The 26,211-nt window shown below is 40.7% G+C and overlaps 1 protein-coding gene across 11 annotated transcripts in view; it reads left to right on the top strand.

Annotated features, from left to right (window-relative positions):
* AOPEP (aminopeptidase O (putative)) overlaps positions 1-26,211 on the top strand; it is a 311,009-nt gene that overhangs the window by 172,366 nt on the left and 112,432 nt on the right. For 10 of the 11 annotated variants that reach the window (XR_004956306.1, XM_036239159.1, XM_016159455.2 and 7 more), the window contains 2 exons: positions 21,861-21,963; positions 22,577-22,684. Coding sequence is in view for 10 of the 11 variants with exons in the window: in XM_036239159.1 (XP_036095052.1) it covers positions 21,861-21,963; positions 22,577-22,684 (211 nt within the window). In the remaining variant the exon portion in view is untranslated. Of the gene's footprint in view, positions 1-5,616; positions 8,846-21,860; positions 21,964-22,576; positions 22,685-26,211 lie in introns of those variants that run through there. The other variant, XM_036239164.1, reaches the window with a different exon arrangement.

Below are 26,211 nucleotides of genomic sequence, written 5' to 3'. Positions count from 1 at the left end.
CAGACAGTAAAAGGAAAGCCAAAAGGGGAAAAAAAAAAAAAAAAAAACCTTTAGGAAAATATTGATTCCTAAGTGTTTAGTAGTAACAGATGTTTGTGTCATGGGGCCTTTTGTTCCAGATAAGTCCCAGCAGGAGGCCACTCCTGTGGGAGGGTTCCGCTCCCAGCTCCTGCACTTTGTTTTCAGACTGTATCTTGCAGCACTTGTAGGATTACTTCTTGCCATTTTTCCATTTTTGTCCCTCTCTGCTTTGCTCGTTTTCTTCATTTCTCTGAATAGTTGTTTATCTGAAACCTCAAGCCTAGGCCCCAGGAGCACTGTGGTTGCTGTGGCAACAGAAGCTTTCATCCTGCCCCCTTTCGACTATAGCCAAGTCTTTGGAATCTACAATCAGACAGGTGGGAAGGCAGCCGTCCAGGAATCATCTCCACTTTAGATAGCAGCCTTGAAGTCTAGTTCATCTCCTGAGGAGAAGCCTGCCTGAAACGGTTCTGTGTTGTCGCTGTTTTTAACTAAATGCCCCCCACTCCTCAGTAACTGCCCATTGAGGTCCACGTCTGAGGGAACTGCTGAGTCTGGCCCGAACCGGAGGCTGGCTGGCGCTTTCCTGCAGCCCTGCAGCATGGGCTGGCCTCTCTTCCCACGGAGAAGTCCCCACTCACACGCTAACTGCTGGCATCAGCGCTGATTCATCTATTGTTCAGGAGAGCCAGAGCCTGGAGCCCTGCAGTCCCCACCCAATGCCAATGTTCTTGCATTCGTTCACTCAGCTAGTGAGACAGCTGCATCCGCAACCCACACGCACAGGGGCCCTGCTCTCACAAAGCTTCCACTTAGCGGAGACCCCGTTGTGTGTATAGCTAGTTAACAGGTGGTGAGAAGGATGAAGAGGACACAGTGATTTATAGTGAGGAGGTTGTGGAATGCCTCTCAGAGGAGCACGGAGCCCCTAAGGCAGGAAAGAGCTTGGCTTGCAGGTGCAGAGCAACAGAAAGGGCAGTGTGCTGGAAGGGCGGGGAGAGCAGGCAGGAGCCAGGCAGGAGCCAGGTCCTTGAGTCTTACTCCAAGTGCAATGGAAGACGCCCCAGGGCCTTCAGCAGAAAAGGCTTTTGGTCTGTCTTGTAGTTTTGTGGTGCCGCTCTGACTGCTGTATGGGATGGACCACAGGCAGCACACCGAAAGCAAGCAGAAGTGTTGGAATATTGCAGTCATCCATTAAAGAGGTCCTGATAGTAGCAGTGACAGACTCAAGAAGCAGATCTATTCGAGATGTGGAACTGGCAGATCTTTGGTCGATTGAATGTGGAGAAGAGGGAAATGAGAGTGTCCAGAATAATTTCTAGGCTTTGGACTTGAGCAGCTGGGTAGTTAGTGAGATAGTACAGACTTTGAGAGGAGCAGGCTTTGGAGGGAAAAATAAAGATTCCAGTTTCGCATGCATTAAGTTTGAGATGTCAAATAGCTATTCAGTATTGAGAACTCAGTGGGGTCTATAAATCAGGTGCTCATTGGGAAGCTTGGAACATTTGACCTATAAATACTTAAAATTCTGAGCACATTGAAATCACCAGGGAGAGAGCAAAGTGAGAGAAGGAGTGGAGAGGAAATTGAGGAGCCAGCAGAGGAGCTGGGGAAATCAGTATAGAGAAAACCCGGACACCGGGGCTCATGGAAGCCAGGAAAGTCAAGAAGGTGGGAGTAGGGTGTTGGATGCTTCTGAGGGGTGTATAAAAGGAAGGACGAGAAACGACCTTTGGGTTGGACCACATAAAGATGTTGTGCCCTTGACATGCATGCATTTATTTATTCATGAGTGAAGGAGGAAGCCAGATGGAATTGGGTAGGAGAGTGAATGGGTGGTCAGGAAGTGGAGATGGTGAGTGTGGACTTTTTGAGGGAACTCGTGTTCAGCGGGGGAGCCAGGTGGAGGTCAGAGACATTTGTTTTAGGGTGGTTAATGCAGGCACATGCTTATCTGGGAGCTGTATAACTGTGCCTATTCTGTCACCTGTCAAGACTCAGGTTCTCCATTTTCCAAGTCTCTTAAGTTCCTCCGATGCCTCCAATTCTGCATGGCCATCATCCTTCAGTGGAGTAGAAGCATAATAATTAACATAAGTTGATGAAATGTGTTTCCAGTTTATAAGCAGTTAGCGTGCACACTGGAAAGTCTACACAGGTGAGGAGAGCCTGATCTGTGGACTCTGTGGAGCTTGGTCAACCCAGGTGCTGGGAACCAACAGCTTTTCCTGTGTGTATGGAGCCTCAAGAAAGAATATACCACTATGAGATCTGTGTACTAGAAGACTAATGATGGCATTTGTTTTCCTTTGTGTTAGTATTCAGTAATTATATTTGCCTAAATTTAGGCTAACTATGAAGTGACTGCTTTTAAAAGATTTGTTGCACATCACTACAGAAAATATTGTTTTCAGATGTGCTTATGATGAAGTGGAAATTTTTCTGAACCTGCCCCGAATTATATAGTCTAGGTTTAGTTTACTCCTATCTCTTAGCATTTTCTCTTAAGCGGGCACAGAGAACCTAGAAATTACTAGAAGTGAAAAGAGGAACCAGGGTTATAAAAATTTGTTCTCAGATTTTGTTTTGTTTTAATATGCAGTAAAACCTTAGGAGAGAAGTCTCTTAAAAGAATACCATGATCAAAGATGCTATCTTTTTTTTTTCTTTTAAGATACCCCCTGATCTTGAAATAATGGACCAAGCACAATTTAGATGTCTTGGTTTGTGTCTGAATAATTTCTTCACTTTGCCAGATGCAGTGGAAACTTTTTACCCATCTTTGCGGCCGCTTTCAACATGGGTGACCATTCCCTTTTAACAACACTTTCTTCTCTTGGCTTCTGTGTCCCACACTCTCTTTGATTTCCTTCTGCTTCATGGGCCAGTCCTGCTGCTCTGCCTCTGCTGCTGACTATTTAACATTTTCACTGAGATGTCTCAAGGCTCAGACAGACTACGAGGTGTCCAACATCGTGCAGCTGATAAAGAGCAGAGCAGGGGGTTGAAACTGCCCTCTTTTCCCTACACCATCTTCCTATCTTCAAGGGAGTCAACATCACATTTAGCTGCATTAAAATAAAAATACTCTGTGTGTCTTGAACCTTGGATCAAGCAGCCTTGTGCCTGATTTTGAGAGCATGTGCCTGATTTTTTCAGTAGACATTGGAAAAAAAGAAAACTCTACATTGTATTGATTGTAGATAGCAGAGTATTAACAAGCTGAGAAGAAAAAAACTTAAAATTTTGTTTGGCTCTGACTTACTGATTTCAGTAATTTATAAGAACTGGTTTTCCATTCGTGCCTTCCATGCAGCCAGTGTTGAATCATGGCTCTCATCAAATATGTCTTAGATCAACGTGGTTGTAAGTTTTCTTTGGTTACAACAGTTATTCATGTTCTCCCAGTCTTCTCAGCTTTCCTCTGCTGGGGAGCCTGTAATGTGACTGCACGCTGTTGAAGCGATTTGCTCAGAGTTTCGGAAGGCTGGGGGTCACATTACTGACTCCGTCCATTTTCTCATTTGTTAATTATTAAAGCTGCCTTTCCCGTAGACAGATCCCAGTGGCTCTCTCCAGACTCCCCCTCACTGCTTCCAGCCCTAGGCAGCTCTGTGTGCCAGGTGAAGCCTGCTCTTGATGCTGTTCTACTCAGTGCTGCCTAGCCACCACCTCTTTCTTCACTTTCTCCTCTTGTTTCCCTGCCCTGCCTAAAAACGTCCCTCTTGAGCAGTGCTGCGGTACTGACTCCTGCCAAGGAAGAGGCTGAGGGACTTCAGAAAGGCTCTGGTACCATTGTCCCTGGGGCACAGCTAGATTCTCGCATTTTCTCTCTAGGTGCATTTAGTTAGATATTCTGACAGGCTGGTGGGAATGGAAAAGCTGCAGAGTCAGGGTCAGAAGAAATCTCCATTGGTTTTCATTGTTTATGATTTATTACCACACCCCCTTTTTTCCTGGATTCATTGTTAAAGTCAAGCTCATGCCGAGAAAAATATCAAAATATATCACGTTGAGGAGACTCTGACAAGCCTGAAGTGGCTCTTTCTCCTAGCTGCTGCCTCCACAGTCGATACAATTCTAGAGAAATGCAGACGTCTTTTCCTACCTTCCTCATAAATGCCTCATCCCCTCGGGCACAAAGACATCCATAATAATAAGGAAAAAACCCTAAATATGTAACTCGGTCCATAGCCAAAATGAAATGTGTGTGCCACGAGTTCTGTGAGGTGCACCACGCCTAAGCACTGTATGTTCCATTTAAATCAGTAAGACTTTTAAAGTTAAAAGCCCATGTGTAAACCTTCTCTAAAATGCATGAAGCTTTCACCTCTAAAGTTTTTCTCAAAAATTTTTATTTCTAGTCCCTGAGTAACATGGCAATCTTTCCCCACACGTAGGTGTCCACTGGCAGCCGCTCGAATCTGCCTCAGGAAAAGCTCTTCTCCTTCAAAAGTCCCTTGCTGCTGTCACACCCCCACCTCTAGCACAGTCTTCTCCACTGCTCCTCCAGCCTGGGCTGAGAGCTCCCCAGGGCCTTACTTAAGTCTCCACCGGCCCCCCTGGACTCAGTAAACCTTTTCACTCCTCCTTGGACAGCCCCCCTTTCCATTGCCTTTGGCGTTTATTCCAGACCTTCCCCGCTCTCTCTTTTGCTTCCTGGTCCACAGGGAAAACTGGGGCCATCAGCCTGTTCTCCCTTCAATTATATAAATGCATCAGCATCCACATCTACCCTCATCTCTCAGATGCCAGAGTGCCAACTTGTCAGTCTTAATACAGTTAAAGGTACATTTCTAATTTCAGAGGTGGAACTAGAAATAAGTGTGCCTAACACAGATCCTAGAATAAGGAAAAAAGTTAAAAAATAAAAGACATTTAAAACCATGTGCCCATGAGGAAGAGGGACGAGAGGGCCATACACCAAGGGGGAATGATGCTCTCATCGCTTTGAACCAGGGATCAGGGTCATAAGTGTAGGGAAACTGTTTTTTCCTAAGGTCATTGTGCCCAATGATCACCAGATTCTGTAAACATATTTCAATTACTGTCTTATTGGACTCCTCTGCTTTTTTGGTACCATCGATAGCTCTTGCTTTCTGGGAGTTTCTGTCACCTGGCTTTCATAGCAATCCCTCTTCTAGTTCTCCTTGTCCCCCAATGCCATCATTCCTTCAGCTCCTTCACAGTCGGCTCTTCGTTTGCCTGCTTCTCCAGAGTTGGTGTCCCCAAGAGACTCCCCTCTCTTGGCTGTATATTCTCTTGGAGTGGTTTCATTTATACCACCTGTCTTAGCTGGGGTTTCCCAGAAGCAGACCCTCAGACAAGATTCATGTGAAAGGGGTTATTAGGAAGTAGTCCCGGGTATGTGGGGTGGGGAACAGAAGGGGAAGTAGAAATAAGGAGAGCAGGAGACCAAGCTGGGGTGCCATGGTGTTGAGTCAGTTCACACAGGATTGCTTTGGAGGCAGGGTGGGTTAGCCTCAGAGCTCTCCCCATCAGGGGCAAGGGGCCCAGAGGTGTGTTCCCCTGCTCCTGTTGTCATTGCCTGGAGAGATGTACCTTCCCAAGTACTTCCTGCTCTTATGTTCACAGGCAAAACAGGCTCAGGCAACCTGAAAGCCACATCTGACAGAGTCACAGAGAACAACATGCCAAGAGCCGATGTGCATACAGATGATAAAAGCCCCACGGATGTGAGCGGGGCACAGGCATTGCTGGCCACACCTCCTGTCCCTGCTGGAGGCTCCCAAGTGTCCAGGCCAGCCCCGCCCAGCTCTTTTAAAGATCAGATGTGAATGCTTAACTGCCCATTTGACATCATCTCTTCTTGGCCACTGTATAGGCATCTCATACTGGCAATCCCCTTTTCCCACCCCAACAGCTAACCTCCTTTAGTGTTGAACTCAAAGATGGAAACCTGGGAGCCTTCCAGCTCCTCCCTCTCCTTCTCTTTTCTCCTGAGAGGGCTTGAGCTATCACTCTGAACTCACTTCATAAGTATTTCTCATTTCTCAACCCCTAACACCACTGTCTCTCTGTTTAGAACTTGGTGGCTCATGCACGCCTATCCAACAGCCTCTGAATTGTTTTTTATGCCTCTAGTCTTGCTCCATCAAATCATCTTCCTCACTTCCATTAGGGAACTCTACTTAAAACACCTTATGGTTCTACCACCTCCTAGCTTACAACCTTCTAAAAGCTTCCCCTCACCTCCATCTTAGCTCCTTGATTCATTGTGGAAATGAGCATTAAATGAGAACAGGTTTACTGGAGAGGATAGCCATTAAGAACCTATGAGACTGAAGGTGGACCAGGGACAGACAGGCTGGAGTAAGTACTGGAGTTCTGTAGCTGCTGAATTCAAGAGTCCATGTGACTGTCCAGGCAATGGGGCGCTATTTTCACTTCCAAGAATGACACAATAAAAATGGAGTTCTGGGAAGATCACCCGGACTTTGGGTTGACACATGATCAGAGAGACACAGTCTAGAGGCCAGATAAAATTAAATGGCTGTTTCAGGAACACAGGCCTGAGTTAGGAAGAGCTGGGGATCCTCTTTCTTTGTTGGCCTAAGGCTCTGACTGAGGGAATCACTCATTTGAGGCTATTCAAAACTGATTGAAATGTCAATACATCTTCAGAGAAGGCTTCTAATAATGTGATATAAAGCTATCCCTGCCTGCCGGTAAAGATTGACTCACTAAAGGAACTGGTTGAATATGTAAGCTTTGTGAAATTTGTTATGACTTTGAACAAAGTGAAACACAATCCCAGTTTTTTCTTGACCAAGGCCTGATCGATTCTGCCTCATTTTAGAGAAACGTCATCTGAGGATGCAGGCCTGAACTCTCTCCAGGGCTTGTCAGTCTTCAGTCTCAACCCAGGAAAGTAGTATAGGGTTTGTGCGAGTAAGCCTAGAAGCCCAATTGTCTGGACTTGAGTCCGGTTATGACTCTACTATAGACTGTATAACCTTGAGAGGGTTTCACGACCACGTTGAGCTTTAGTCTCCTCTCTGTAAAATAATTCTACCTGATAGGTGAGTGTGAGAAATACAGGAGATGAAAACGTGCAAGTCATTTAGAACACTTGTATTAGATTGAATCATAGGAAATTGCCATTTTGGTGTATCTAAAATGGCTGAAAATTGTCAATTCCCTATTGTTCAATCCATAGTAAATACTTAAAATGTGTTGGATACTATCATCTAGACTCTCTGGCATTTGGTAAATGTTTGCCCAAGAAGTGACACAAGGACACAAGGTTGCAGCCTCACAGCCAGCTCCACTCCCCCGCCTCGCTTAGTCTGCTTTTCTCATTCTTCCTCATTCCCTCTGCTCCCCAAGACTCTGAGCTGGGCTAGTCACTTCTCTCACTTATGCCACTGTCTCCTGGCAACTACAAAGGGCATCCTATCCCTGTCTCTACCATCCGGGGCCTGGAAACACCTGCCTTTCCTCATGACAAACTAACGATTGGTTAGAGAGGTCACAAAGTTAATTTTACCAAGAAATGAAGATGACATTAAAAAAAATAATAATAAGTGCATGGATGCTTGGTTACAAGTGAAAAGGATGGGATTAAAAGCAAAAACTAAAATAAATCTGAATATTAAACAAAGATATTCAAACTAATAACTTGAAGTAAGAAATTAAATTAGCAATATTTCTAAGATGAATAGGATTCTCATACTCTCCCAACTTCTGGTCTAATCTCTACCTAAGGGCCATTCTGGTGTCCCCTCTGGCTCTGCTCTGTACAGCTGCCCTGGCTTCTGTACAGACTCTGACCCTGAGAAGAAAAAAGTTCTTGCCTCTGTGTCTTTACGAGTTCTTACCCACACTCAGACCACCAGCACTGGCCTGTGCAGTTTTTAAAGTCTCTACATCTGTCTCTTGGAATTCCAGCCCTCCATCCTCCATTCCTCAGGCCTGGGATGCCCTCCACCTTCTCCCCATCCAGTTTTCTTTATTTGAATCACACACACTAAGCAGTTAGCTGTGTAGACTGTTTCTCCCCTTTCGTGACAAGAGGGTGCTATACCTATGCCAGGATTTTCTGAAAAATGGTAAGGCTTTCAGCCAGCCAGAAACCGCCTCTGCCTTTTCCTTTTTGAAAGGCCAGCTCCACCCTTCTGAGCTCCCCACTCAGTTCCTGTTTCCTGTTGGAGGGACACCCTCAGCTCGCACTTCTTTTACCCTCTTTTACCCGACAAAGACAACCGACATGTCCTGAATAGTTGAACTCAAGTAACCCTCCCTATTCATTTTTCTAGATCATTCCCTGGTTACTCATCACTCAGGTATTTCCAAGGGAGGGATAGAATTCTCCTCTATAGGCCCCTAATTGCATACTTAATATACAGGATGTTTCAATTTTGCAATAACATTTAGTAGGCTTTTTTAAAATATAGGAAAACATAAATAAGGAACAAAGTAGTTTATAATCACTGCTTAGTTAACCATGATTTTTTGAAAAAGTAAAAGTATATAACAGGAAAATTTAACAGTTTAGAAAGGTATACCACTGTAGTCCTCGCCCTAAAATAATCACTGCTAGCATTTTCTTGTGAACCTTTCTGAAAATAAATTTTATTTTATGAATATATATGTATATTTTTTGTGTATTGCTGCCCTGTGTGGTGCTGATTCACTATAACACTATTTGCCTATGAAATATTTTCCTAAAAAATAATTCGTAAACCAATCTATAATAGTTTCCTCTCATGTTACCCATTCTCTAAGGATATCACATGCACTCAGCCAGTCCTAGCACTCTGTACATTTTATTCTTGGCTAATTAATGTTAGTTTCCCATTTAGAAAAACACCCAGGGAGTGAGTGCTTTCTCATGTAATACTAAAGTGACTTTGTTCTACAAAGTACTTGTTTACCACCACCCCCCCACCCACCCACCCACCCAGCTTCACCACCCCATTTAGTCTGTTTTGGCCAATGGTTTTTACCCAGAATGGCTGACAGAAACTGTTACAAGTTCTTGTCTGTACCTGCTGCAAAGACATGAAAGAAGAATAATCTTCTAACGTGAAAATCCAGTTTTCTAGGAGCTCTTCCCCTTTCCAAATCAGTAGTTCAAGTAAGAAAAGATAAAAAAAAAAAAGAGGGACTGTACTTCTGCTCAACATTGGAGGTTCTAGCCAAGCCAATCAGGCAATAAAGTGGAATAAAAGTCAACCAGGTTGTAAAGGAAAAAGTAAAACTATCAATCTCTTTTTGCAGATGACATGATCTTATACATATAAAATCCTAAAGAATCCTCTCCCCCTCCAAAAAAACTATTAGAACTAATAAACTAGTTCAGTAAAGTTGCAGGATACATAAATATGCAAAAGTCAGATATGTTTCTATATGCTAATTATAAATGATCTGAAAATGAAATTAAGAAAAATTCATGTATAATAACATAAAAATGATAAACTACTAAGGAATAAATATAACAAAATAATTTGTTGAAAGAAATTGAAGAATTAAATGGCAAGACATCTATCTTCATAAATTAGAAGACTTAAAATTGTTAAAATGACAATACTCCCTAAACTGATCTATGAATCCACTCTAATCCATGTCAAAATTTCAGCTGCCTTTTTTGTTGTCGCAAAAATGGGCAAGCTGATCCTAAAATTCATACAAAAATTCAAGAGACCTAGAATAGCCAAAACAGTCATGAAAAACAGCAAAGTCTGAGGATTCGCACTTTTCAATTTCAATACTTCACTAACTACAAAGACAATGTGATACTGGCATAAGGATAGAAATATAGGTCAATGGAATAAAACTGAATGTCTAGAAACAAACCCTTTCATTTATGATCAGTCAGTTTTGACAAATGTGCCAGAGCCATTCAATGGGAGAAGGAATAGTCATTTCAACAAACGATCATGGGATGGCTGGTTATCCACATGTGGAAGAATGACGTTAGACCATCTGCTTCATACCACATACAAAAATTAACTCAACATGGATCAAAGACCTAAATGTAAGAGCTGAAACTATAGAACTATTAGGGGAAAAAACCCATAGGTATAAATCTTCACGATCTTGGATTAGGCAACATTTTTTAAGATAGAATGGCTATAGCACAGACAACCAAAGGGGTGGGGGAGACCAAGAAGTTGGACTTCATCGAAATTAAAACTTGTGTTTCAGAAGACTTAGTCAAGAAAGTGAAAAGACAACCCACAGAATGAGCAAAAATATATCTGAGGGAATTGTATCCTGGATATATAAAGAACTATTATAACTCAACAATAAAAAGGCAACCGAATTTAAAAATGGGCAAAGGATCTAAATAGACATTTCTCAAAAAAATATATGTACAAATGGCCAGTAAGCACACACAAAAAAATGGTTGACATTATTAGCCATCAAGGAAATGCCAATCAAAACCTCAGCGAGATACCACTTCATACCTGCTAGGATAAATATAATGAAAAAGACAGCCAAGAACAAGTGTTAATGAGGATTTAGAGAAATTAGAACCCTCCTACACTGTCGATGGGAATGTAAAAATGGTACATACAGCTCCTTTAGAAAGCAACCTGGAAGATCCTCAGAATGCTAAACATAGTTAACATACAACCTGGCAATTCCACTCCTAGGTATATACCCAAGAGAAGTGAAAACATAAATCCATACAACAGCATGTACTCAGGTGTTCATAGAAGCATTGTTCTTTTTTCTTCTTTTTTTAATTAATTTTTTGAGGTAACTAACATTGTTTAATACATTATGTAAATTTGAGATATATAACATTCTAATTTGGTATCTGTATACTCTATTATGTGCTCTCCATCAAAAATCTAGTTTTCCTCTGTTACCATATATTTAACTCCTTTTACCCATTTTACTCACCCCCACCCCTCTGGTAACCGCCATTCTGTTGTCTGTATCTATGAGTTTGTTATTGATTTATTTTGTTTCTTTGTTTGTTACTTTTTTGTTTTATATTTCGCATGTGAGTAAAATGATATGGTTTTTGTCCTTTTTCATCTGACTTATTTCACTTAGCATCATACCCTTAAGATCCATTCATGTTGTCCCAAACAACAGTATTTCATTATATATATTATAGACTCACACACACATATTTATACATGCATATATATATATATATATATATATATATATACACATATATATATATATATATGTACCACATGTTGTTTATTCATTTATTGGTCATGTACACTTAGGTTCTTTCCATATTTTTGCTATTGTAAACAATGTTACAACTAACATAAGGGTACATATATCTTTTCAAATTAGAGTATTCACATTCTAGAAACATTATTCTTCATAGCTAAAAAATGGCAACAACACTAATGTCCATCAATAGATGAAGGAATAAATGTGTTACATCCATACAAGGAAATATTAATCAGCCATAAAAGGAATGAAGTACTGATGTGTGCTACAAAAATAGAAAAATCTTGAAAATATTATGCTAGGTGAAAGAAGCCAGACACAAAAAACCACATATTATATGATTTCATTTACTTCAGATATTCAGAATAAGCAAATCCATAGAGACGAGAAGTAGATTAATGGTTGTCAGGGGCTGAGAGGAGGGGAAAATGGGAAGTGACGGCCAATGGGTCTGAGGATGCTTTTGGGAAAGATGAAGATGTTCTGGAATTAGGTACTTGTGATGGTTACACAACCTTATACATATACTAAAAACCACTAATCTTTCCTTCCTTCCTTCCTTCCTTCCTTCCTTCCTTCCTTCCTTCCTTCCTTTCTTCCTTCCTTCCTTCCTTCCTTCCTTCCTTCCTTTCTTTTTCACATAGAATTATTCATTTATTTAAATATTGAATACAATTTTATAATATAGAATAATTATAACTTAAGAATTTCATTATCATTGAACATTTATAGGTATTTAGTTTTTGAATTTGTGGATGATATAAGAGAAAGTTTTCTCCTTATGCTTTAGTAGGCCCATAAATTACATATTCAAAAATTCTTTTTGCTGCTTTTGATTATTACTGTTGGTGGTACTCATTATTTCATTAACATCTTTTATCATTAGTCATTGGATTGCACATTTTTTAATTATTATTTATTATTTATGCCTACACCACCTGGTCTTTCTAGGTGGTCTCCCATCCAAGTACTAACCAGGCCCGACCCTGCTTAGCTTAAGAGATCAGACATCGGGCTTGTTCAGGGTCGCATGACTGTAGACCATGGACTGTGGCTCCACTGGGGCACGAACCCAGGACCTTCTGCATGTAAAGCAGATGTCCTAACTGCTACACTATGAAACCACGTCCAGATTGTACATTTTTTAAATGGTGCATTTTATGATATGTGAATTATATCTCAATTTTTTTTAAAGAGAGGGATTGATGGAAATCAATGGATGTTTTATAACATCTCATAATGGCACTATAGCTTTGGTGGGGTTCACTAGCAATTGCCTAAAGGAAAATTGGAAGAAGAAATTATGGCATCAGGCAGCTGGTGTCTTCAGGGCATTGGATGAAACCCAAAAGGCCCTTTCCAGTGCTGGGTACCAGAAGGACATCTCCATAGTGTCTGTGTGGCATGACAACCCCACACAGAGGTGATTCATAGCCAAGAAAGTGCCCCTCAAGTACAAGTATCTAGGCACAAGTATGTATTTCAATGTTTTTCACCCCATACTGGACCTTCCATTTTTCTCTTAATAACATAATACTGACTATTGTTCTGTTATCAACACTGTAGCTCTTTTATTTTCAACCGCCGCAGAATATCTCAGGATATGAATATTTCATAACTATAGTCTACAGCCATACCACCCCAAACGTGCCCAATCGTCATAACTATCTACCCATTTGGCAATTTCTAATTTTTTTCTTTCACAAACCAAGCTGTGGTTAATGGTCTTACACTTACTGTTAGTGCACAGAATGTTAAGTATAAGACCTCAGGAGTACACAGTTGTCCATAAGAATGAGAAGGGGGGCTGTTCTCCTGACGACTCATCCTGTTTTACATCCTGATGTATGTTGGGCTTCAAACCCAGGCAAGCCACTGAGGAGGGAAAAGTCCTTCTTCAGCTCCCACAAACCATCTGCTCCTCTTTGAGTCATAAGAGGAGACAAGCCTTCCCATTATCTTGGCACACGGCACCACATATGCTGTTAGTGTTCAAAACGTGCTTCTGGTCTCCCTTGTAAAATGAAACTGGTGTTTGTCTCATTTGCCTTTTTCTGAGATGAAGTCATGGTTTTTTATATATATATATGATACAAAAAAAGTTTTCCATTTTTATCTTTTCTACTTTTGCTTTCTGTAATTTCCAGGTTCTCTATATTCCTGTGTTCTGAATCCATGTAGCAGACTGACAGCCTATGTTTTATTATGGTCACTATAGCACTGAATAGAGTGAGAGGCCGCTTTTAAGCTGGCTAATGAGGATACCAGGTCAGGTATAGTGTACTTCTCTTTCCTCCACCCTCTCCCCAAGAATACAGCACTATAAAGGTATAATGAAAGCCTTGTGCTTGGCTCTTATACTCTCAAGCTAAATCTATCTCCAAATATATACAGTTGAATAAAATTCAGTTAAGTTTTCTCTAATTCATTTAGGATTTTTTTTTTTTCTAATCATAATTACCCTAGATGTTGATTTAGGAAGGCCAAGGCTGCATAGCAAACCTACTGACTCCACCACAGCGGATAAACAAAGCTTTACTTCTAAATGCTGCAGCTTAAACATATTCCGGGTTATCTTATCTTCTAAAATCATAGAATACTAGGGTCTGAAAAGACCTTAAAAGTGATTTTGCTTAACCTCCTGTATCCCTGACAGTCAGCCACCCAGCTTCTGCCTGAGTATGTCCAAGATCCAGATCTCATTGCTGTAGCAAGGAGCAGCATCCCTGTGGGAACAGCCCATCTGAGAATGGCTCTCTGAGATCAGCCGGAACCTGCCTGTTCAGTAGGGTCTGCCTGGTCCTCTCAGTCCTGACCTCCAGAGTTGCACAAGATTCATGTTGTTTTCACCTAGACAATCCACATATTTGAAGACCATCTTCTTTCCTGTCCTGGTCACTAGGTCACAGGTTTTAGTGTTTTGTCATACTGCAGGTTGGGAGAATGTTTGCCTGCTTGCGCTTGGTCCTGTGTTGTTACTTTCTCTGAATATAACACCTGAACGAAAATAGCACTCAGGTCACGCCTGTGAAGAATGCAGTGAGACAAGACTGCTTCCCTTGATCTGGATTGTCTAGAAAAGAAAGGGCACGAGCTAAGCACGTTGAATGCACTCACATATATACCGTATTTCTTTTTTAAACCCAGTGTCATGCCCCGTCTCATGGCAGCCTTACCATTCCAACTCCCATATGTTTTTTTTTTCTCCTTAGTAACATTCACTGAGTGCTTCTCTTGTGCCAAACACTGTTTAAGCACTCTAGATACTTCATCTCATTTAATCCTCAAAATGGCTCTGTGAGATAGGTACTAGTATCATCTTCCTTCCCATTTGATAGGTGAGGAAACATGCCTGAAGATGATAAGCAGTTGAGCATGTTTCCGTAGCTAGGCAGTGGCAGGGCTGGGATGAAGCCGTGGTAAGGCGGGCTCCAGAGCCCAGTTTTTAGGCACAGCTCTCTACTCTGTCTGACCCCAACCCAGCAGTACTTCCCGCTGCACCCTCATTACTCCTCCCTCTCACCTACCATAATGTTTATTGCTTTGGAAGCCACATCAGTCACCTCTTGCTGCATGATGAGTTTACAGACAATTTAATATACTAAATCTCTTTCCCAGGTGAATACTTAATTTTAAAATCCTCTTTGTTCTTATTAACTATTGTTTTGTGCGTAATGTTGAATGCTCATTCCAGCCTATGTTTTCTGTTCTTGAAGGTGGAATACTGTCTGTCAGTCAACCAGCTAGGCTCCCAGCTTTAACTCTTATGCAAATCTATCAGACTAATAAGCCATCATTCCTTGGGTATAGCCCTAAGTGCTCTCTCCTGGTTATATAATAAGTAATTAATCAGTAGCCTTGGTGTGCTTTCCGAAAAGCCATGAAACAACCACCATGCACTCACCACCACATCCATTCTGCCAGCCCTCTTGTAGAAGTCAGGATGCCTGAAGCCCACAGTGAATTTCTGGAAGCAGCTCTTGAGATCCCATGCTAACTATAGTTCATTATTTTCTAAGTGCTCAAATCACAAATTTTGCCTCCCCTTCTCTTATCCCCTCTTCCTATACACATGAGAATAACATTCGTCTATGTCCATCAGCCCCTTTCCCAGTTTCCGTGATTCCCAGATCCCCCAGGAGGTCTGTTATCACACCTGGGCCTGGAGTCGGGACACCTTTAAAAGATGAAGGAGCCCTCTCCAGCTGTACCAAGTATCATTTCCCGCATATGAAGCATAGGCTCCCACATAACAGTGCTTGTTCTACCATGTACAGTTTAAAAATCTTTCTCCTTGGCAAAAAAAAAAAAAAAAAGTTGAAGCAGAGTGGAAGTCAAGTATTTCTATTCATTCTGTCACCTCTTAACACCTGGTCTTCCTTATGTTCCAGACAGTACTAAAAAGCCTCCCCCCCCCCCCCGCCTTTTTTTTTTATCCTGGGCATTCTCCATTAGCAATGGGCTTATTCTGAATTTTTGCCTTCCCGACAATTTTACAGCTTCCTGGCTCTAGTTTTTTTTCTTTCACCTTATCAGGAACCTCCCATGCAGTCATAGTGTTGTCTTTGCTCTCCATTTTCTTCTTTGTCTCCTTTGAAAATGTGTCCATATGATCCCTTGCTTTGTTGACTGTAGGGATATACTGCTCAGACCATCGTGTTAATCTGTTCCTTGTTCCCTCTCTGGGATTTCGTTTCTTAGAGAGGAATTCCTAAAACCTGAGGACTAGTTTGATTTTGTGTCGATGCTCATTATTTTCTGCTGTTTTTAAGTTTCATCTTTTATTTTCCTACATTGCTTATCAAAATTTGTGGAGTTTAATAGTGTCTTCCACAGTTCTGCTAACTACGGGGTCTTTCCTTATCGCTCTCCTCAGCAGCTGACCTCTCCTTCTATAGGTACCGACTACTGGCTCCTTTCACTATCGGGACAGAATATACCTTCGCTTTCCCCTGACTCCTCAGAGAGATGCCCCCTCTGTCTTATATCATTTTAGCCTTTTTCAGCACTATAGTAATGTCCTCCTGTGTCTGCTACAGGATAGTGGTTCCTGATGGGAAAAAAAACCCTTTATGCTGTTAAATCCACTGTGAAAAGCACGCAACCAGTCAAACTTGCCAAACGCCAGTAGCTTCAGTAGAATACAACTTCATCAGTTAAAGGTGTACACCTTTTGTCCAATTCTCTTTGGTAGCACTGTCCAAAGGCAAGTCAGTGTCCAGTGTTCCTCATGTATACTTTTTAAGATAGAAAAATAGTTTTTAAAACATTCCTGTATTTTCAATTTTCTGCTTCCATTTTTCACCCAAGATTTTATTAATTACTTCACAGAGTAGTGTAGACCATAGTGTGTGTGTAAGGAATTTGCCCAGACCTGTCTTATTGGAACTTTAAGCAACACCTGAACTTTGTTGTTTCTTTTTTTTTTTTTTTTTCCAATGATGATGTGGCATGGAGCAGGCTTAAAGAGCAGCCCCTAAAGGATTTACATTTAAAATCAGGGGTCTCACAAATAAAAGGTGTAAGGCTACATTTATGTGTCATCTTTAAAAAAAAAAAAATGTTTTATTTTGGAATAATTTTAGACTCATATGAAGTTACCAAAATCATAGACAGAGTTCCTTTGTACCCTTCGCCCAGCGTCCCCCAATGATAACATTGTATATACATTACTGTAGGGTGATATCTTCTTAATGTCTTTGCTTGCTAGAGAAAGAGCTGGCATTCCCTGAACCCTAATCAGAGTGCATTATGATAATAATAGTACATTTATATTATGTACTAAATGCCAACAAGAGCTCTGGATAAGCACTCTTAGATACCACAACAGCCCAATGAGGTGCCATGGTCACTATCCTGGTCTCCTTTTTACATCCCAAGGAACTGGGCTATGGGGTTGTGTAACTCACTCAAGATCATGTGGCACTTAAGAATCAAGATTCAGGCCCAAAATCTTAACCAATGTGTTATGCTGCTTCCCCTATAGATCTCACTTGTGCGTTTGGGGCTCAGATCAGTACCGTGGGGCCAATGTATACACAAAAGTAAGTTTTAACTTCCTTCGTTATTGTGGGTGAGTGAGGCCCTGCTCCCGGACCATCAAATCTGTGGGGCAGCTGCAAGTGTTATACAGACAGCAATGATGAAACGCTGATTCGTTCCTTCCAGTCTTATTTCCGGTATGCTTAGTCCCGGGCTCAAGCACTCCAGTAGTTAGTTTATAGATGAACATATCTTGTGCTAGGGAGTGTGGTGAGATGGATAACTCTGGCAGATGGCCCATCTGGGCTGTGGCCGAGAAGTAGGTATTCGGACCAAACCTGACACACATGAGCACCTTTCAGAAGCATTTTCCCAAATCCCACTCTTTGTTGATAGTCCTGCAGAATCAGTCCTTTCTTCAAGAGCTTTGATTCCAAATCAAATCACTGTATATCAAGTATCACCACCATCTGACAGCTCTTTAAATGTTCATATTGCTTCTGGGAGTGCAGTGGAAAATGAAGGAGGTGTGCGGGGGAAGGTCATGCTAATCTCAGTTGTTATATTTGGTGCCAGGTACAACAGAAACCAAGGGCATTTCAGCCCAAATGACCTTTGTAACTTGATCCCTTGCATTCCATGTATTCCAGCCAAGGAAATAAACACTGGCGTATAATGGCTACGAAATGCTTAAAACTTTTGGTTGACAAAGTGCTTTCATATTATTTGAGTCTCTTCATACTCTTAACAGGTGAGAAAACTGAGCTTCAGGGAGGGTAAGCAGTGTGTCTAAGGTTCCCCACTTAGTATTTAGAACAGCCAAGGTGGGGGCGTGGATCTTGGGGAGGCCCCAGCAAGGACTTTGGTGTTCTGTAGATCTGGGTTCCAGCCTCAGTCCTGTCACTGATTAGTTTGGTAGTTATCTACAGGCCTCACTTTCCTCCACCTTTAAATGGATATAATCATAGTACCTGCCCTGTCGGGTTCTTGTGAGAGTAGAAGGGCATGATACACAAGAAGAGTTTGGCAGGGTACCTTGCCCAGGGGGATTACAGGAAATAATAGCTGTTAGTATGAGTTTAATTCTCCATTCAATAGGAATGAATGTAGCTGCAATTAATAGAATAGTAAGCAGTGCTGACTTAAACAACTGGGGGTTAATTTTCTCATATGAGAAGAAGTTGAAGGCAAGGAGCCTTGGACAGTCAGCAGCAGATGATACCATCAAAAACTATTTGCCTTCTTTCCTTCCTTTCCGGTCTCCATAGCACACTGATTTGCTGCTTCACAGTTGCAAGGTGGCTGCTGCAGCTCCATCCACCATGTTTGCGGGGAAGAGGTGCCGTACCAATCATATTTCCCCCTTGTATAAGGAAAGATAAAGCTTTCCCAGGACCCCATCCTCAACCACAGCAGAATTCTGCTTTTGTCTCATTGACTGGGACATGTCTTCTGACTATTTGTAGCTGCAAGAACACTTAGAAAGTGAGCATTTAACTTTTTCAGATTTGGTTGTATAAGTGGCAGAGAAGAAGGTGGATGAAAATGGGAGTAGATTGGGCCAATTGTATTCACCACAGTTCTTCCTGTCTCTCACACTGTTATTTAAAAAATATATATATATATATGTATTTCATTGGTCCTCAGGTATAGAGGGCTTAGTTAGGCTCTTCTAGACTGATTCCCTTTTACTCTTACGAAATATATACTGTTTCATGTACATCTATTTTTCTTATCTTTTTCTTAAAATGTGCATACACCGAAGTACACATATTTCTCGATGGCTCAATAGATTTTTACTCTTTATCCTCATGAAAGCACCACTCATCGATATATGGAACATTCTCAGCATCCCAGAAACCTTCCTTTGTTTCCGAATCTGTCAATATTCCCTCCTAAAGGTAAACATTCTTCTGATCTCTATCCTCATAGCTCTGTTTGCCTGTTCTTTGACTCCGTCTAAATGGAACTGTACATTTGTGTGTACAGTAGTCTCTCCCCACTCCATCCATGGAGGATATGTTCCAAGACCCCCAATGGATGCTCGAAACCATGGATAGTACCAAACTCTTATGTGTAGTACGGTTTTTCCTATATATACATTCTTTTCACTTAAAGGAAGCATTTTATGGCTTCTCTGTGGTATATCCAACTTGCTAGCATCACTACTCTTGTGCTTTGGGGCCATTATAACGTAAAATAAGGGTTACTTGAACACAAGTACTGTGATACCATGACAGCCGATCTGATCAGTAAGAAGGCTACCAAATGAATAACAGGCCAAAAAGCATATAACAATGCGGATGCACTGGACAAAGGGATGATTCACGTCCCAGAGGGACAGAGCGGAAAGGCGTGAGACTTCATCACAGTACTCAAAATGGCATGCAGTTTAAAACTTATAAATTGTTTATTCTGAATTTTGCCATTTAATATTTTCAGACTTTGGTCTACAGCAGGTAACTGAAACTGTGGAAAGCAAGACTGTGTGATAAGGGGGACTACCGTATTTATTTGGGGTGTGACTTCTTTACTCACCCGTGAGAGTCGTCTGTTCTTACATATAGTGGGAGTCCATTTGTTTCCTGCTTTCTCTGTGCATTGTCTCTGTACAGACCTGGGATAAGTGGCATTATGAGAACCGGCGTAGCACAGAAATGGAAGTCAGCCCTTTTTCACTTGTGGAGCGTCTTTTCCTCATAAAACCCACCCCCTTTTGATTTCTCGCAAAGCTTGCCTGGGAACTGCTCCCTCTAGCACCACATCTACTTTAAAGGAATATCTTAGGGACTTGTACGTTTGCCTTCGATGCTGTCAGCGTAAAAGAATTTCCTTGAACACTTCTTCATTTGGAGAGGGTGGAAAAAGAATAAAAGAGGGATGCTTTCTGGAAGGACATTTTTAGCAAAGGAAAAAAGTACCAGCTAAAAGTGTCTTTGGGAACTTGAGCCTGGAAGCCAGGGCTTAAGAAACCTACTTATAGCAACTCTGTCTCTCTTGGGGCTGGGAAAACTGGTCTGAAGTTGGGCTTGCTTTAGAAGCCTTCCTCCCTGCGAGGCTGTGGGTGGTGGGCTTTCCCTATCAAAGCCAGTGTGGTTTTCTTTGTAAAAGCGCTCAACCCCAGGACAAACTTGAGAACAGGAATAAAGCTGATGCTTTTCAATAGAGTTTTAAGTATAGATGAAAGGGACTAGTTATTCCTGCAAGTATGGTCATGTAGGTAAATTGGGGATAAGTAGAAAAATTGCAACTATGCAGTTTGCTCTGGCGGCTGGTTGTCGTCTTTCCTTTTGGTATCTGCTGGTTCTGGCCTCGTGTCTAATGGGATCCTGTACTGGAATATTCGGCAGAGACTTATTCTTTGCTTGGCAGCTAGAGCACACTGCAAAGGGACTGATTAGGCAGCTGAGTCCTCCTCAGTCACTTCCGTTTAGGTCCCACATTCTTACATGTTATGTCTGTGGACATAGGGGATTAAGTGAAAGAACAGCCTAAATCCTCTAACATCAGATAACCATCCTTGAATTGAGCAATATTTATTGCTAACAATTTTAGAATATTTTATTTTGTATTGAATAATTTCTGTATCCTTGGTCCTTGGTAGGGATTTTGCATAGATTATTTCAGTTATTCCCCACAGGACCTGAGGAGATAGGATTATTCCCATTTTGCAGTGAATAAATTGAAGATTAGAGAATTTAACTAACCTGCTAATAAGTAAGAGGTCTAAGAAGTAGGGTTGAGATTCAACACTAGGTCTCTTGGATTCCAAAGGCCAAGTCCCTTGTACTGCACCAGACAACCTTTTAAATACCACCACCACCACCACCAGCCTTTCTGACATGCTAGTCCTCTCGTCGGCCCTTGCCTTCCACTCACACCCACATGCATTCTCCGGTGTTGGTCTAATAACGGACTGGTTTTAGAACAGCTGGAAACTGCAGATTCCTTGTCACGTATTTTCGTTTTAACTAGTTGTTAAAGCTTCACAGCAACACGATTATATTTTATTAAAGGAATTTAAAAAAAAATATTTAGAACCATAGAGCACTGATAATGAGACATAGGTTTCAGAGGCCTCAGATGCAGACTTAATTCCTGTGTGCCTCAGTTTCTCTTGTTTATAAAATAAGGAGGTTGAAGTATGTGGTTATTGCCTGTTCAAAAAACTTGGGCTTCTATGACTTTTTGTTTTTACAATTCTAAAATGGCTTCAGAGTACAAATATTTCTTAAAGGAGCTTTATTTACTAAATGCAAATCAAGAAAAGTGGATTAACATTGGGGCTTTCAAATTTTTTTGAAAAAACTATGTTCTTTACTCTTCCAAGTAGAGCTAGATTTTCCATTTCATTTTCCAACCCATCATTCCCACCAAAAGAAAAGCACATAGGTTCTTAAATAATTCATATTGCAGCTTAGATTCCTTGAGGGTCTGGCAAGCTTTAATTTTGGATAAGATGATATAAAATATGCCAATAGTCAACCCCAGGTTGCCAACCCAAATATAAATCCCTCCTTGTTCAGTATATGAATTTATAATGTAAACAGTTTTAAATTATATCTGGTACTATTGAATAGAATTAAGACGCTGTTAAGCAACTCTGAAAATAAAAACTAAGATGATATTATGGTCTAATCAGTTAAGAATGTGCTATACCTAAAGAAAGTTTTACTGCATCATTTTAGACCCAATAAAGAGAAAACTGGCCACGTTAGTGACTCAGGATCATCTCTCATCAAACATGGACTCAATCCGGAGAAGGTCTTCATGCAAGTTCATTACTTAAAGGTAAGAACATCTAAGTGGCAGAAGCCAGTTATTATGGTACAACATTTTTTAGGTTATACATATAAAAATAAATTATCAACTTTGTAATGACAGTTGACTGAGCAGATATCTGATTGCCCAATAATTAAAGCACTTCATACCCCCCAAATGAGGCACGAGTGAAAGGAAGCTGAACTATTTCCTGCCCTGTACATTTCTTCTTCCTGCTTCATGTCAGCTTAGAGGAGCAGGATCTTAAATTACTGTCAGGGTTCAACAAGAAGATAGGAGTAAGAAGGAAGTATTTTAAGTTGTTCAGACCTTTCCTGACAGCTGAGGGAGGGAGAAGCTGGGCCCCTCTTCCCTTTTGGTTCATGATGGACAACCAGGCTTCGTGTAAATGAAAGAAAGACAAGATGGCGATGTCATTAACAGATGAACTGAAAGCAAAGTAGTTGATCCTTAATTCCTAGGTCCAACCTTACTGCTGCAAATATAAAGGGCAGCCTGGGACACATCAGATGGAACATTCTAGATGTGCATAAAGCACTGGTGGATGAGTTAGAATTGACCGTGTAAAGGTTTTTCTGATGAACCCATGATGGACATCTTTTTCTTCTTTCCTTCCTTCTAGGGCTATTTTCTTCTCCGGTTCCTTGCCAGAAAACTTGGAGATGACACCTATTTTTCCTTTTTAAGAAAATTTGTGCATACATTTCATGGGCAGTTGATTCTTTCCCAGGTAATTTATGAGTCTGTGATATACAGTTGGAGGGGGTGTGGCATATGGGGACTAGATAATGTGCGTATTAAAAAATAGGGAAAAGATTTACAATTTAATGCATTGGGAAAAATGAGAGGTTAATGAAGTGAGAGCAGAGAAGTGTTGTTTCATAGAGGGTAATCCCCCTGTAGTTCGGGGACAGTCTGTGACCCAAAGCTGTCATGTGTACAGTAATATAGATAGTTGCAATTAAATTGACCTAATAAACAAAAACAAAACAATTCTGCTGTTCCTCTACCTGGAATGATCTTTGCAAGGTTGATGCCCTCTTATTCTTTTGTCTCGGCTTGAATGCCACACTCTCAGAGTCATTCAGCTAAACAGATATGCATCTACCCTGTTATTCTCTACTATTTGCCATTTTTATTGCCTTCATTGTCATTGCCTTCATTTATAATTATATTTTCATTTATGGGTGCATTTGTTTTTTTCTAACACCTCTATTCTATATATAAGCTCATCATGGCCAGGCTATTCTCTTTACTTCACCAGTACTCAATTCATATTTGGCATACAGTATATACACCATACTTATTTGATAAACAGATAGATTAATGACAAGATGCACTGAAACATTCAGGCAGCCTGACCACAAAACTATCAGAGAAATACTCTGTCAGCTCACGCGGGCGTGAGGCCAAGCTGAGCATAGCAAGAAAGTTAACAAAGAGGGAACAGCTCTGAAAACAGTGCTCGTAACCGTAGATATTAGAGGATGCAGCCTCAGCGCAGATTGAACTGATGGATATTTTTAATATTTGACAGTTGTGCTCATATACAGTTTCGAGGTCACATTGTTTGGCCTACAATGTTAGATGTAAAGGATGCACATGTATTATTTGAATACATGGAGGCAAGAGCATGAGCATAACAAGACTAGATGGCCATATCACATCTCTACATTCTTCTCATTCTTTTGGTTGGGGGAGGAGGAGATTTTACTAAACACGTATTTGGAAAGGCAACTTGTAAACTGGCTCAGAAGTTTTATATGCTTTGTTGACTGGTTAGCGGAAATTCCTACTGCTAAACACCATTCTTTCAGTGAAATTATCTTGATTGTTTCTTTAGACACATTTTTTTTTTCTTGAAGGTGACCAGTTAGCCTTATCATGCTTTTGTCTTTTTGTTCTTCATGGCATGTGTTTATCTCAAACATTATTATTTTTATTATTATTAATATCATTATAACATAATATCATTAATAATGTTTTTTCTTTAATATCTATTCTTTTCCTTGCTGTTTCTATTTTATTAATCTTCCTACGCTGGTATTATTTTGGTCCTTAATTTATTTCCTTTGCTTTGAAATCTCTCTTTTTATCTCATTTTGTTTCGTAGTCTTACCTTTGAGCTTTCGTTTTACTGAATTTATTTTCTTCTTATGATCCTGTGCTAATTTATTTTAGAGTGTAACACATTCACGGAGAATTTTCTTCTGATCCTTGGATTATGTTTTGTTCAAGACTGGATTCTTTGTCTTTTATGTTATGCTTTTTATTTCTCTCTCTCTCGGTGGGTTTTCCCTATATTAGTTTGCATACTTTTCTTTTTGTTCATTCTTAGCATGAGTAGCACTGTCCTGACCTTTTATTTATTCTCATACTCGTTGGAATATTGTCCTAGATTTCTCTCCCAACTCATCATAGACATGTTTTTCTTCCCTTCTGAGCTACAGTTTGAAGCTTGGATATTACGCGTGGAGGGGACGGAGAGGAAGAGCTCCATGGAGATGTACACAGTCTTTGTTGCAAGAATTTGGCTCCACTAACTGTTGAGATTTTGTTAATTCTCACCAGCCAAGATTCTTTTTACCTAATTTGGGTGTAACTTTTTCCCACTGCAGCTACTCTCTCAATATTGTTCCACCAATTCGGCTTGGAGCTGTAGGACTTACGCAGTTTGTCAGTTATTTATTTCCCAGGTATTGCTCATTTTTTCCAGCAAACATTTCCAGTCTCTCCCAGTCAAAGAAAAAAAAAAAAAAGGAAAGATAAAGATATTCCTGTTTCTTTCCAAATGTGTGGGTATTTGTGGGAATTTTCAGGGTTTGGGCAATTCACCAGTCCTACTACTGCTAGGCATAAGAGAGAGGGTTGGAAACTGTATTGGAATCTTACATTTCTTTCCTTAGTTGTCTCTGAGGTTTATACCTTAAGGGTGTACTTCTTGCCTTGTTTGGTTATTGCTGGTGAAGTTTTTGCTGATTTTTTAAAATGGATTGTGCTATTGCTAGATAGTTATTGATGACAAAGGCTATAATCCAGTTTCTTTCAGAAGTCCTTCAATTTCTTCTTTTTCCAATTTACTTTTAATCCTTTTCTTTCCAAACACACAAACTGTCCAGCATTTTAGTATTATCGTCTTTCTGGCCCCAACTAAACTGCTCTCTTGAGCTAGGCAATGACTTCTTCCTGGCCATTTAGTTTCTTCTCTGTTCTTACCCTGCCAACACTGTCCTTGCTTCAACATTTTGATTTTTTGTTTTGCCTCTCCTACTTCCCCCTCCCCAGACCATGGTAATCATTCATAAAATATCTGACAGAAACTGCTAATCCTGTGTAACTATCAAGCCAATGACAGTTTGTCCAGTAGTATTTACATTTACCTGCTTTTCATTGAATACTTTCACTAAGAAATAATTACCAAATTAGCCATGTACCAAAATCATTGTATTTTTTTTTTTATCATGATGCTTAATTTAGTCTTGTTAGGTATTAATCAAAATAAGCTCTCTGGGACTGATCTAATTAGCACACAGATTATTAGGAGAGTAGAAAATGAAAAAAAAAATCCTGAAGAATGTATTTTTTGACTGGGGTGTGAGCTTGAAACAATGACCAGGAATCTAGGTAAAATTTTATCCCAGCCCACTGTCAGAACAGCAGGGTTTTTGTTGTTGTTATTTTGCCTTTGGTTTTAATTTTTTTTTTTTTTCAGGCATACTGTAGAGGTGGCATTGTTTGCTAGCTGACTTTGTCAGTGATTCTAGATCAATTTCAGTGTCCTAGATCCTATCAATGATCCTAGAATCAGCCTTGAAGGAAAGCCTCCTTATCCAATTAAGATTTGTAAGTTACTTTTATAAAAGTGGCCAACATACTGAAGGAAAAGAGTGAAGCCGGAGGGTAGAATTGAAGAGAGGCGGTGAGGGAAAGAATAACCATGAGAGATATCTTTCTTTTCATGTCATTCTGTTGTGGAGAGTGGGGAAAAGTCCCTATGATGAGTCTACTCCAGGGGTATATGCCAATTTACAGAAACGAACAGGTAAAACAAACAAAAACAGGAAAACTAGCATTTCGTGGTTAAAAACTAGATCTATGAAAGAAGTAAGAAAGGCCAGTTGGGCTGATGACATTGCTAGACTGTGCAATGACCGCCTAGACGAGACCAAGTGACTTCTTGGATTGCATGGGTCTCAGGACAAAAGGACATCCACCAGTGCAGATGGACATTCATGTAGCATGCCTTCGAGATGCTCG

Source organism: Rousettus aegyptiacus, unplaced genomic scaffold (genome assembly GCF_014176215.1).
Source record: "Rousettus aegyptiacus isolate mRouAeg1 unplaced genomic scaffold, mRouAeg1.p scaffold_m13_p_3, whole genome shotgun sequence".
NCBI classification, from domain to species: domain Eukaryota; kingdom Metazoa; phylum Chordata; class Mammalia; order Chiroptera; family Pteropodidae; genus Rousettus; species Rousettus aegyptiacus.
The sequence above is the reverse complement of the archived record's forward strand: the minus strand, read 5'-3'. Positions and strand labels throughout refer to the sequence as shown.